Below are 13,894 nucleotides of genomic sequence, written 5' to 3' on the forward strand. Positions count from 1 at the left end.
GACTTACCTAAAAAGACACAAGGCACCATAACAACCAGCATGCATAGCACCAGGGGCCTGAATTGTGGTGAATATTATGAGTGACACTTTTTTTCTACCGAGACAAAATTCTTCTCACCTCGTTCTATAACTATAACTTCAGACTGAGATCAGGTCCTGATCAATCAGTGTAGGTGAAAGCCTTGGAACAGAAGAGTACAGCTCTCAAGTTGAAGAAGGGAGACACCCACTGGTGAAAAGAAGCAACACACAGCCTCCATAAACGCCAGCCTATATTTTTATTCCTGCTCAGTGTGTGTTGTGTTACTTAATGTGGAAATAACCAACCTGTGTTGTTTGACTGCTGCTGTCCCTGTAGGTGAGTGAGAGCGCAGGGCAAAGTCCGCACCTATTTCATCAGCACCATGCGCAGTAAGATGGCCAACGTGGTGACAGATGGCCGCACAGGGGCCCGCACGGCAGGACGCATGACGCTGGCAGGAGTGGTGTTTGGTCTGGTGCAGGCCAGGAACAGGGATAAGATCAGAGAGGTCAACGGGGGTTTAAGTCTGGCGCCGTGCACCCTGAAGTGCTGAGTGGTCAGATGACAGCAGGTAGAGGAGGACCCCCACCAGCCATATTGTTTCCACTGGTTTAACCTCATGTCACACCTTTGCCATATCAGAAATTAGCTGCACACTGGTCATAAGTTCCAGCTTACCCTCCTTCCATAACTGGGTCCTCCTCCGCTTCTCTGTCACCTAGGAAATGTGAATAATAAAGGTTTTGGACAGTTTTGTTTTCAAGAGACTTACATGGGAACTCTGTCATCACCAGAACTCTGCATTATTGATTTCAGTTTGTAGTGAACAAAGGCCAACATTTGCTTTTGCTTTTTCTCAGACTTCATAGCCAAATCACAGACTACCTCAAATCAGCCAGCTCAACCTTGCATAGACTACCAATGGCCTGTACTGACTCGTGTTGTCAATGTATTATCATGCATGATTTTTACAGTGCAGTACATTTCATATTGGGAGTTCGCGCTTTATTTTATTTTCATATATAGGACCATCAGCTAAACAATTTTATCCTGTGAAGCAAGTTCCAGCTGACTTAGGGCCGGGGGTTGTTGGTTGTAGAGTAAACGCTGGATATCATTATATTTTTAATACATAGAGCCAATCAACCTTACCTGTAAGTAGGCCGGAGTACCTGGAGAAACAAACCCACACATGGGGTTTGAACCCAGACACCCAGAAATACAGCAAATAGGTTGATGCAATTTAGCTCTAAGGTCACATTTTCTTGATATCCTAATACTTGTTATCAAACTCCTGATGTGTATATTAAAGCCATCGTGTTAAAACCAAGTAAAGATTGACTTCCTCTATGTGATTGACCCAGTAACTGATAATATCAGAATTTATCTTAAGTAGGAAAACCCAAGAGGTTTGCCGATGTAAATCCATTAACCATTTACAATGTAAATTACCAAAAGTATTAATCAGTGTTTGTATTATACCTATGATTTTATTGTTTATAAAAAAAAGAAATACTGGGCTGGGAATTTAAAATAGTCATATTTTCTTTTTCATTTGTTTTCTGAGGTATGTTGTGTTTATTTTTCTAAATGATTTTTACAAAGACATTTTAATAGCGTACAATTTCTGTTAATAAAACCAGTGACAACAATGAAATTGAATGGGTTTCACTTTCATTTTATGATCAACTCATCCTTCACTGAATAAACTGCAGTCAAAGCTTCAGGATCACTGAAGGAAACAGAGATATGAATATACATAAACAAAAAGAGAAATGAGAGACAACAGCAGAATAAATATGAGGGGCATATTATCTTATTTGTATACTTTTCGTTGACTCTGGTCTGGACGAGTTTTCTTAGCTCGATTCGCTGTGACTGAAAGTAGCGCGGGTAATCTACGGCGTCTCACTGATCGTCTATGATGACAGATGGCTCCCTCGTTAGTAGGAACATTTCTCAGATGGAAGTTTGTTTTCGTGCAGGAACCTGACGACTGGTGTTTATAAACTCAATTATATTTCCTTATCAAAGCGGATTAATAGTCTAACTAATACACATACCAATTATTGTATGACTAATAATTATATATATATATGTATAATGTTTTACAAGACCATAGTAGTGAATACTAGTATTGAGAAGAATTCGACTGCACAAAACTAGAAGGAAAAAGCCAATGTTTTTCAATTATGTACATTTTATCTGGATATAGTTCTCGGGGGAGAAATATGAATCCATCCACCAGTTTTTGCAAAAAAGTAAATAAAACATCTTTCTTTATAATATCAGTATTAGATATTGAGGAGACTTGGTTTTTATTTATCTATTTGTTTGTTTGTTCATTTCAAGTCTTAAATTGACAGAAAGGAGGGTTGAACACTGATATAAATCTGAGACCCTTAGTCATTGTTATTATTATTAGCCATTGATATTATTATTCTTATTAGTATAAGTAGTAGTAGTATTGATGATGATGATGATGATGATGATGATATGCATTATTCAGACTCAAGGACTGGATAAATCACAACACAACATAAATTGAAATACATACAAAACCCAATTTTATTTATGTGTTTATTAATTAGACAAAGTGAGGCCTGTGTCAGAGAGAGAGCTGCTGACGCTCTCTGGTGAGCATGTGTATCTGGAAACGAGGGCAGAGTGAGACCTCTCCCCCTCCTCACTCCCATGCGGGCTCGTCCTCTGGTCGCTGCTTGTGTCTCTGTGGGAAAGTTTCTGTCTCCTTCTCCACTTCCTCTCGTCTTCTTCTCCGTGCCGAACAACCATGGCGGAATCTCAGGAGGACAAGCTGTACCGGGCCGAGTACGCCAAGAGCGGCCGGGCGTCGTGCAAGAAATGCAAAGAGAACATCGCGAAGGACTCGCTGCGGATGGCCATCATGGTGCAGGTGAGGCAGCGACGTGCGGGGCCGCCTCGCGACGCAGAACGCAGCTCTGCTAGCTTCCTCTCCGCCGCCGAACAGGACCTGCTCCCTTTGGGTCATTCAAGGCTGTTAGCCTTTTAGCATAGGGGGAAGGAGCGTGGGTGGGTGTTCATGCGAGTTCAGCGGGTCTAGGCCCTCGTTCGCATTTAAATGGCTGACGTTGTCTGTGGAGTTTGATCACAAAGAGACACGGAGCCTTTCTTCAAGAGGGACGACTCCTCCTGCTGATGCTGTGCATCTTCGTATCTGCATCCGGGCTGCACGATACAGTCTAAAGTTGCATCAACATACATATTTTCATATCGATAATCATCATAACATTTGTCATAGTATTATTCTTTTGAAGTTGAGAGGCAATTGTGTGATCCTTAAGATGAGTGATGTGTAGAACTTCCCACTGTGTTGATCCGCCAGCATGTGGATGCACGAAGAACTTAAGTTGTATTTCTGTTGGTGTGGTTCTATGGCCCAGTCCTCTCTGCTGGGAAGATCAAGTCACAACACTGCAGCGATACTAGTCTGCTGATCCTATCGAGGGAATTAATTAACTAAAGAAGCTGATGTCAGTCAAGCCTCCTCAGTCATGGTCTGTGGAGCAGCTCCACGTAATCAATCAATCCCACTTTATTTATATCGCCCATAATCACAAATCACAGATAACTGCAGCTCAAAGTGATTTAAATAAAATATAGATTAAAAATAAATACACACAAGGACAGATTTTAAATAACCCAATAAATTTAAAGTGTAAGAAATTAAATTGAAAAGAAAAAAGTTATAAAAGCACAAGAGCAAGACCTTAAGTAAATAGAAATATTTTAAGTTTTCTTTTAAAGACGTTTACAGAACTAACTTCTCTGATGTTTGTTAAGATATGTTCAGGGGCAGAATTATATCACATTCGTGTGTGATGTTTGGAGGTCCCCATCTCACATCAGCACTGGTTCACTGTAAACAAACAGTATAAAGTAACTCCTTTTCTTTCTCATCTCTGTCCTCCAGTCCCCCATGTTTGATGGGAAGGTTCCCCACTGGCACCACTTCTCCTGCTTCTGGCTGCGAGCAGCAGCTCAGTCCCCTGCTGACATTGGCGGGTACTCTGACCTCCGCTGGGACGACCAGGAGAAGGTCAAGAAGGCCATTGAAACTGGTGGAGCGTCAGGAGGTTGGTACTCGGCTTTAGGCATTTGACTCACATCTCTATGTGTTGTAAAATGTCGCGCATACATACAACCCCAGTTTGCCTGTATGATAATAGTCAAGCCAATGAATTAGCTACACAACTTTCTGAGGCTCCTCACATGAGCAGCTGACTTCATCTTTTAAATCCCCCTGTTTGGCAAACATACGCTTTAACATTTGACATTCTTACCTAGACACACTATGTGCTCTCATTAAATAACAGAGTTAGCATTTGTAAATACCTGTTGAAAAGATGGAGAGATGATCACCATGTAATGAAAGTCACAACAAATGTGAAAAATTCTGATATATGAAGATTTGTCATCTTGTGTGACTTTTACTTACTTTTATTAGTCAAACATATATAACATAAACTGCCTGTCTCACTTTGAAGCAAACATTTTGCTGATTTCTAAACACTTAAATTAATATAATTTTTTTCACGTACCTATATTTTCATTGCTTGATGCTAATGGCTGACTAAAACTAAAACGGACAAATTTTCCTTTTGTAGGAAAAGGGGAGCAGAAGAGTGGAGCTAAAGGGGAGAAGACCCTGAACGACTTTGCGGTGGAGTATGCCAAGTCGAACCGCAGCAAATGCAAAGGCTGTGAGGAGAAAATAGAAAAGGTTAACTATCACTTCCTTCTTCATTATATCGATATTAGATGTCCATAATCTTTCCTAAATCCTCCGATGCTCTGGCCTCTCCTTCAGGATCAGATCCGTGTGTCCAAGAAGACAGTGGACGCAGAGAAGCCTCAGCTGGGTCTGATTGACCGCTGGTACCACACAGCGTGTTTTGTGAGCCGCAGGGAGGAGCTGGTCTTCAAACCTGAATACAGTGCTGCCCAGCTGAAGGGCTTCAATGCACTGCGGGCTGAAGACAAGGAAGAGCTCAAGAAGAGGCTTCCTGCTGTGAAATCTGAAGGGTGAGATAACAAAGGAGAGATTCTAAATAATGTCTGAACCGCCACATTGCTTGATCATGAATGACAAACTTGATCACACGGGGTGTTTGCACACAAAGGAAGAAGTTGAAATAGACCATGATGGTCATATCCACCACCAAGAAAAAGAAACGGTAGCCTGAGTCATGTGGGGTCATGTGCTAGAGCATCAGAGGCACATGGCAGATGAGAAAGACCAGCAGCCGGGTGGGGAGGATGACCAGCATGGCTTTGCAAGAAGCCATCAGGACGTGGCCACGTAGTGTCAGCTGAAGATGGAGCTCTGGGTGAACATCATTAAAACACTCTTGAGAAGAAACTGTCATGGATGGGGAAGGGAATGGCGACCGCGAGAGAGACGTGGAATTAGTTTGTGATGGTGCATAGCCTGAGGTTAGAAAGGCGATAGGTGAAAACATCTCTGAATTATAACGAAATGCACGAAACAGCTCAAATTACTCACTTGTGTTTAGTTATTGTCACTGCTCAGGAAACAACGGACTCCATCACCACTTAGCTGACAGCAGGGAACTTATTTACTTCACCCGCCTCCACATTAACGATCACATTTAATGTTTAAATAAGACAATGTTTGATAGAAATCCCTTACTACCTCATGATCTCACTAATTGTCAGATGAGGGCTGTTTGTTGGTCTTTCGACAGAAACCGACTCCCACTGGGTGGTTATTAACTCAAATGTGAATGCTGGTGAGTAACTGGTCTAATGAGGAGCTAGAAAATATTTCTTGTCAGGGTGGATGACGCCTGGGACTGCAGAGACATGCACCAGCTTGTGTTTGTGTGTGTCCACTAACTGAAGGGACCCTAATGAATTTACTTGACAAATGAAGGTGTCAGATTCTAGCATGTTGGTTCACAATATGGATCATCAAATTGGCTTGACCTCAATTAGAAAGTTAACTTGGAAACAGAGTTTGAAACAAATAGTTTGAACTTGTGTTTTCTCTTGCAGGAAGCGTAAAGGTGATGAGGTGGATGGAGCGTCGAAGAAACAGAAGAAGGAGGAAGATGATGAGATAAAAAAGCTGGAGGAGCAATTGAAGGTACATTTCTATTTTATTTTGTACTTAGGAATGAATGTCACACTATATTTGGAGATTATGAACTTGATATATTTGTGTTTGCATGCGTTCACAGAACCAGAGCCAGCTGGTCTGGGGACTCAAGGACAAGCTGAGGAAATTTTGTTCCATTAACGATATGAAGGAGCTGCTGATTGCAAACCGACAGGAGGTTCCCTCTGGAGAGACCAATGTAAGAGACCTCAGTTTTTCATTTTCTGTTGTTTTAAATACTCACTGTATTCTGAATATTAAAGATCTTGATAGAATTGTTTAAATCACTTCTATGAATACAGATTCTTTTCAGATCTGATTTTAAGGTTCAAGTTTAATGAGATCACAAAATTATTTTTTTAATCCATCTGTAAGTTAATGCTGTGTCTACTGTTGCCAGGCTAATTAAAATAAATGTGTGAAATATTAATTCACAATAAATGTAGAAAGAGTTTGGTATCCAGCTTAATTACTTTAGTACAAAACAAAGGGAACAAAAAGGTCACGTTATTCAGTCTTATGTTAAACATTTAAAACTTTATTTAAAGGACATTTGTTAGCAGAACCCCTGTTGTGCAAAATACAGATACAGTTATTGTGTTGTTTGATTGACAGGTGGTCGACTGCCTGGCTGACGGTATGGCCTTTGGCGCTCTAGAGCCCTGTACGGAGTGCAAGGGCCAGCTGGTGTTCAAGGGTGATGCCTATTACTGTTCAGGGGACATTTCAGCTTGGACAAAGTGTGTGTACAAATCGGCAACACCCGAACGCAAGGACTGGGTCGTCCCAAAGGTAAGTCACCTCATTTCAGGACTCTCTTTGGCTCTTTTTAGAGAACACTTTTAGCTGCTTGCATCATTAGTCATAGTCATGCTGTAGCTAAGAGTGTGCTCTGATTGTCCTCTGGAGGACTGATGTTAGGATATCCTCCCAAAAATTAAGAAACACTCCATTATTCCAGTTATATTTAACTTCAACTAATTTCCTCTCCTGCCTTGTCCTTTCAGGAATTCAATGAGGTTCCTTTCCTTAAAAAGTTCAAGTTCAAGCGACAGGACAGGCTCTACCCCAAGGAGGCTCCCAGCCCAACCGTGGCAGCAGCCAAAGCCAAACCTCTGGCGAGTGTGTCCAGTGCCCCGACCGAGCAACTGCCAGAGGGAGCGCCTTCAGGTGAGAGAAGAGACCTGAAGGAGCATGTTACTATCCTGACAATGTTCATTACTATCTACATAGATGTGGGTTTCTCTTTATGATCATGTGGTGATTTTAGAATATTTTTGTCCCGTAGGCAAACCTCTGACGGGCATGAAGCTGTTGGGGGTGGGTAAGCTGAGCAAGAACAAAGACGATTTGAAGGCTGCTGTGGAGGAGCTGGGTGGGAAGATCACCAGCACAGGCAGTAAGGCCTCGCTCTGCATCAGCACCAAGAGTGAGTAGACGATCAATAGGAGAAGAATTCATAGAAATTATGATTTATTTATTATTCATGTACAACTTATTTATCCACCCTGGAATCATAATGTAAAATTCAACTTTTCCACCTTCTGACTCACAGAGGAGGTGGAGAAGATGACTAAGAAAATGGAGGAAATTAGGGACGCTGGCGTGCGCGTTGTCTCTGAGGATTTCCTCACAGACATCCAGTCTTCGGGTAAAGCTCTTCAGGAACTGGTCTCCCTGCACGCCATCTCTCCGTGGGGCGCTGAGGTCAAAGTCGAGGTTCCGGCTCCCTCCGCGGCCTCCAAGTCTGGAGCGCTGGCTACGAAGAGCACAGGGAAAGTGAAGCAGGAGGAAGGTAAAGGATATTTGTTGCTGATAGTTGTTTATCTAATTGTTAGGTCGTGTGTTAATGTGTCTCTCTTTAAATAATTGCATCTGCATTATTACAGTCGGTAGCAAAGCCAAGAAGATGAAGCTCACAGTTAAAGGAGGAGCTGCTGTGGATCCAGATTCAGGTATTTGGGCGAACCCTACGTTGAATAAATCATCTCAGTCCTTTTCATCTTCTGTCTTTAATTGGTGTTTCTTATTTTTTTTGTTTTTTTAGGTCTTGAGAACAGCGCTCATGTCCTGGAGCAGAGCGGGAAGATGTATAGTGCCACACTGGGTCTCGTGGACATTGTCAGGGGGACTAATTCCTACTATAAACTGCAGCTGTTGGAGGATGATGTACAGAAAAGGTAATGTCACCTCTTTTGTTCCCCGTGCAGAGGCTATGTAAAAAAATATTCAGATCTGAAAGAGAAGCGATACACACAAACCTGACTTGTTACAGTTTATATGATATTTGAATGTGTCGGCTGCAGTGCTGCTTCACCTCTCTCCAAAGTCTGACATGACTGTCTCGGTCATCTCCCTGCAGGTACTGGGTGTTCAGGTCCTGGGGCAGAGTGGGGACAACCATCGGAGGAAACAAGCTGGACAAGTTTCATGATAAGAACTCGGCAATGGACAACTTCCTGATTGTGTACAAGGAGAAGACGGGCAACACCTGGAGCTGCTCCAACTTCACCAAATATCCCAATAAATTCTACCCGCTGGAGATCGACTATGGACAGGTACACACCAACACAAAAACAATATGCAGCAGATATCACAGTGTATGAACTGTACCTTACTAGCTTTTATTTGTTAATGCTTAATTCTTCATGTTATGGGCAGGATGAGGAGGCGGTGAAGAGGCTGACGGCCAGCGCTGGTACCAAGTCCAAGCTCGAAAAACCCGTGCAGGAGCTCATCAAAATGATCTTTGATGTGGAGAGCATGAAGAAGGCTATGGTGGAGTTCGAGGTAAGAAAGCAACAAGAACGAGAAACCACGTTAGGTTAGATATTCTGTATTGTCCCCAAAGGGAAATTGTCTTTGCACAGTAGACAGGTTGTTTAGTTTTAATTCCAAGTGAAACAGCAAAAACAGCTGCTTTGATAAATACCAGCCTTCATCTTATCACATCCTTTGTTGGTACTGGGGCATTTGTTGAGATGTTTGTTTATAATTTAAAGTCATGGATTTAAATAGATGTGACTTCCAGCAGCGTCAGTCTTCTCATGTCTACACTTACCTAAAAACTAACAGTAATATAAGAAGATTCAACAGCTACAGCTCATTAAAATATTTTAAAAGAAGTACGTTGTGTTTACAGAATTTTGTATCAACATCACAAAATTTAGTGTATTATTCCTGTACGTGTTCTACTTGCACAAAGCTTAAATCACATTTCCTGTTCTCAGATTGACCTCCAGAAGATGCCCCTTGGAAAGCTGAGTAAGAGACAGATCCAGAGTGCGTACTCTCTCCTCACTGACGTCCAGCAGGTCGGTACCCGCTTCCCCTCAAAAAAGAGTTGTGACAAGTGTCTGTCGTTGGACAATATCTCTGCCGATTATCCAAATTATAACATTAAGTATATTATTCCTTTTTCATCATAGGCTGTGTCGGATAGTCTGCCAGAGTCGCAGATACTGGATCTCTCCAATCGCTTTTACACCCTGATACCTCACGACTTTGGCATGAAGAAACCTCCATTGCTCAGTAACCTGGACTACATTCAGGTAAGGGCACACGTACTGCGCAGTCCTCTTTTTTTACAATCTCAATAATATCCCAGCACAGAATTTAAAATGTGGATGGTTTAATATATCTGCCTTCATCTTTGTTCAGGCTAAAGTTCAGATGCTGGACAACCTGTTGGATATTGAAGTGGCGTACAGTCTGCTAAGAGGAGGGGCCCAGGATAATGAGAGCGATCCCATCGACATCAACTATGAGAAACTCAAAACCAAGATTGAGGTTTGTCCCATTAAATAATCAGTGTGTCGCTCTAGAGATTACGAACGAGAGAGACAACAGTATCTGATGTGTTTATTTTACAGGTTGTTGACAAGACCACGAGGGAGGCTGAGATCATTACGCAATATGTTAAGAACACCCACGCTGCTACACACAACACTTACACTCTGGAAGTGCAAGAAGTAAGTCGCTTTTAGGAGAAAAGAATCTGAAGAAGATAACAATTTTATTTGCTGCCATGTTCGCAGTGTAATTGTTTTGTAATGCATGATAAATTATCAACTTGTATTCTTTCAGATCTTTAAAATTGTCCGTGAAGGCGAGCGCCAGAGGTACCGGCCCTTTGAGGAGCTACACAATCGCCAGCTTCTGTGGCACGGTTCTCGTGCCACCAACTACGCTGGCATCTTGTCTCAGGGTCTTCGTATCGCCCCCCCAGAGGCCCCAGTGGTGCGTGGTGTTCATTACACTGTGTTCAGGATTCACTGCTGTTTATTAACAAAAAGAAGAAATCCAATTTCTCCCAGTTGATTTGCTAATGTACGACTGTGCTTCTCTCCCTCTCCAGACTGGTTACATGTTTGGCAAAGGTGTGTACTTTGCGGATATGGTGTCCAAGAGTGCAAACTACTGTCACACCTCCCAGTCAGACCCTGCTGGTCTCCTTCTGCTGGCTGAGGTTGCCCTTGGCAACATGTGAGTGATAGTCTGAGTTCTTATATCCTGTATTTCAGCTTTTTTAGTGTCGCATTAAATATGTTTGTGAGGGGGATGCTAATACATGTATCTTTTTTTTCTCTGCAGGCATGAACTGAAGAAGGCCTCCCACGTTACTAAAGTGCCTAAGGGCAAACACAGTGTTAAAGGTGAGAAACTGTTGTGAACATAATTATATAATGTAGAATAATTGTGTAATGATTTTGAATTATACCATCAGTGGAAATATCTATGCTCCATTAATGTGAAGAACAATTCAATATTTTTGAAAGCCAAGTGCCAACATCTCTTTCTTTTCAGGTTTGGGTAGAACTGCTCCTGATCCAAGTGCTTCTGTCACTTTGGACGGGGTGCAAGTGCCTCTGGGAAAAGGAACCCACACTAACATTGACGACACAAGTCTACTTTACAACGAGTATCCTTTTATATTCATCTCCTTGTGTTTGATTTTGGAAAATTGTTTTGTTATGTGCCTCTTCCTTTTACACTATACAAATAATTATTTAGCGGTAGTGCATAGTGCACAGTCAAAACGTTTGTCAGTACATATTACATTACATATTGGTCCTGACATTGAATAAACTCACATGTTGTTTTAGTTCTTATCACCAAAAGCACTCAAATCTCGTTGTCTTTCCAAGTTGACATCCTCATCTGTGTCTACTTCGAGTCAAGCAGCTCTTTCACATTCTGAGATTTTCACTCTCACATCTGTTGCATCAGCATTCAGGAGAATTTCCAGAGCTCCCTGCATGTGTGAAAGCAGCGTTCTTTGTATGAAACAATTACTGTTTTTGTTTTCTTTAACCGCTGCTCCTCCAGGTACATTGTGTATGACGTAGCGCAGGTAAATATGAAGTATCTCCTGAAGATCAAGTTTAACTACCAGACGTCCCTGTGGTGAGAGGAGCTGTGTCCGAACCTCCTCCAGAAAAAAAACAAAGACCGCAGCTGCCTCCAAACGCCCGGGCTTCATTCTCTGCAACAGAAGATGTTTGGTAGAGGAGTGACGCCACACTAACCTTTACAATGGTCATCGGAAATCTCTAGTCACTTTATTTCTCTTTTATCAGGATTACTAGCCAACTGACTTCCTTAGTTTTTTTTATTAGGTACCTAAATACCTAATTCTGACTCATAAGACTGCAGATCACAGCTCAGCACAGTAGCTGAAGCTTGGTGAATACTACATAGAAAGATTTTGGTTTAGAGATGAACGTCTGAGATGTTAGTTTTCTGTCTCACGTGATTATCTTGAATAAGAGATGGGTCTTATTTCTTCATTCTTTTAAAGCTGTAGGCGTATTACTGCAAAAATGAATAGCTCTGGTCCAGTCAGACGCATTAAACCACAGTTTGTATGTTGCAAAGGTTCCTCCGTTAAAACAGCCACTGAGACGAACATTTTGTAGACTTGGTCTCAAAGATTCTGAAAAAAGGTTTGACCTGTGTATATATATATATGTGTGTGTGTGTGTGTTTTGTTGTCTCACAAGCCGTCTTCCTTGCTGAACGTTAAAAAATAAACAGCTTAGCTCATGTTAATGTAAAGTATTCTTTGAAAGAAAGAACTGCGGTTATGTGCTACACTATTTCCTAGAGATTTTTTTCATGCTTATCTCAAACAAAATAAAACATTTGAGAGAAAATGTCACATCTGTGTTGGTAAATTGTATTTTTTTGTACTGCATGTTGGAGTCTAATTCTATCTCAGTAGGTTGTTGGCTATATTACTACCAAGAAGGTTAAGTTTGTATCTGTGTTTGTTTGTAAAGCAGTAAGACTACAAAAACTACTGGCAGGTCAGAGGTAATGGTCAGGAAAGAACACATTTCTGGTTTAGATCCAGTTTTTTGGGGTGTTTTTTACACCTTTAATATTGTGAGATAGGGCTTTTTTCTTGACTTCTCACAATAATTGTGGATAATAAAGTCAGACACATTGATAGGACTTATAGTCATGGCTGAGGGCAGCAGGGCCGGCCCTGGCAATGTTGCCGCCCTAGGAGAGATTTCAAATTGGCGCCCCCCAAACAAAGACACGCAAACTGTCATGCATCCCCAGGAACTTTTGGACTGTATACAGATGCACACACAGGCAGACTAATTGTAAGCTATAAAAATATATAGTAAAAAATATAAAAGGGTCTGAAATCAGCTGTACTGATAGCATATGTAGACAAAAATAAACGATGTCCACAATCGGGGTGATTCTTACCCCGCAGACTATCACCGCAGTGTGTAGGTCAGGGACACACCTGAGGCGGAATGATGCATGTGGAAATTATTTAATTATTTGTTTGGGTTTTTAAGCTATATTAGGATTAAGGTGTAAACAGAGACAGTTTCTCTGTTTGAGAAGGAAGTGCTCTTCTAATATTAATCTAAATTCTTCTAATAGACCTGCAGTTTATCTCCATGATGGTTAGTTATGTAAGAGGTAGGTCTTTTAAAAGCTCAATTGTTTTGAATACACAATTATCCACCATTGCTACAACTGTGTACATCATCCATATTGTGTCGTGTACGACTTTGAAGGAAGTTTTCTCCTGTTAGTACAAAACTTTTGTGTCGCTTGTTCTGTATGCAGTGGAATTAATTAAAATGTTCACCCTGACACAGAATGCTTGTTGCACACAGAGTACCAAAGGAGATGTGTTGATAGTAACATTTAAACCAGGATGCTGTGCTCTCAACGCATTTTCATTAACCCCAGTTCTAAAGTGGATTCACTTGGTCAGATGTTTTCTATCACATCTTTATAAAACACCTCATTAGCGTCACACTACAAGCCCTGTGGGGGGGGGAAATGTTTTTTGAGAGAAGATTTCAGATTCATTCACTAGACTGGCACTCAGTAGAGCTCAACAGAGCCGTATAGGTTCATCTCTGATCCATGCATCTTCCTTCTACCAAGTTTTGTGGTTATTGTGTATTTGCATGTAATACCTGTTTTGAAGTCAATCTATAGGTCTATCAAACAATCATAGACTTTAAAGGACATCCCTTTTTTAGGATAGGATAGATTATGCTCAGTTTAATAACTGTAAACTGAACTACTTTATAAGACTGCTTTCATTTGAAAATATGCATCGTTATCCCCAGGAAGACGAGACATAGTGTTGCATTCAGTTGTGCTTTCAAAAGTGTCTGCAAATTGTTGGGTGATAAATGAATAAAAATAGAACAAACTAAAAAACAAACTAA

The 13,894-nt window shown here is 41.3% G+C and overlaps 2 protein-coding genes across 2 annotated transcripts in view; both read left to right on the top strand.

Annotated features, from left to right (window-relative positions):
- Nucleotides 1-1,670, top strand: part of si:dkey-206f10.1 (adenylate cyclase type 8) — a gene marked incomplete in the record, with an annotated part of 10,974 nt that extends 9,304 nt beyond the window's left edge. The window contains 1 exon segment of the mRNA XM_062411906.1: nt 375-1,670. Coding sequence (XP_062267890.1) covers nt 375-575 — 201 coding nt within the window.
- A 1,047-nt stretch (nt 1,671-2,717) lies between these two features.
- parp1 (poly (ADP-ribose) polymerase 1) lies at nt 2,718-12,342 on the top strand. The gene is made up of 23 exons (XM_062411516.1): nt 2,718-2,936; nt 3,975-4,137; nt 4,669-4,784; nt 4,872-5,086; nt 6,080-6,170; nt 6,265-6,381; nt 6,798-6,974; nt 7,190-7,352; nt 7,471-7,611; nt 7,738-7,977; nt 8,072-8,137; nt 8,230-8,362; nt 8,545-8,740; nt 8,844-8,972; nt 9,413-9,496; nt 9,611-9,733; nt 9,843-9,971; nt 10,055-10,153; nt 10,269-10,421; nt 10,540-10,667; nt 10,776-10,837; nt 10,989-11,103; nt 11,511-12,342. Exons 1-23 carry the CDS (start codon nt 2,814-2,816, stop codon nt 11,590-11,592), a joined length of 3,045 nt encoding a protein of 1,014 aa, XP_062267500.1. The 5' UTR covers nt 2,718-2,813; the 3' UTR covers nt 11,593-12,342.
- Nucleotides 12,343-13,894: the final 1,552 nt, after the last annotated feature.

The sequence above is a fragment of the Platichthys flesus genome, chromosome 18 (genome assembly GCF_949316205.1).
Source record: "Platichthys flesus chromosome 18, fPlaFle2.1, whole genome shotgun sequence".
Lineage (NCBI taxonomy): Eukaryota > Metazoa > Chordata > Actinopteri > Pleuronectiformes > Pleuronectidae > Platichthys > Platichthys flesus.

What these genes read in the sequence shown, in the direction of transcription:
- parp1 (XM_062411516.1), top strand. Translation starts at nt 2,814, where the DNA reads ATGGCGGAATCTCAGGAGGACAAGCTGTACCGGGCCGAGTACGCCAAG. An exon ending in AGCTGGAGGAGCAATTGAAG is followed by an intron (nt 6,171 to 6,264) that starts GTACATTTCTAT and finishes ATGCGTTCACAG; the next exon opens with AACCAGAGCCAGCTGGTCTG. An exon ending in GAGGATGATGTACAGAAAAG is followed by an intron (nt 8,363 to 8,544) that starts GTAATGTCACCT and finishes ATCTCCCTGCAG; the next exon opens with GTACTGGGTGTTCAGGTCCT.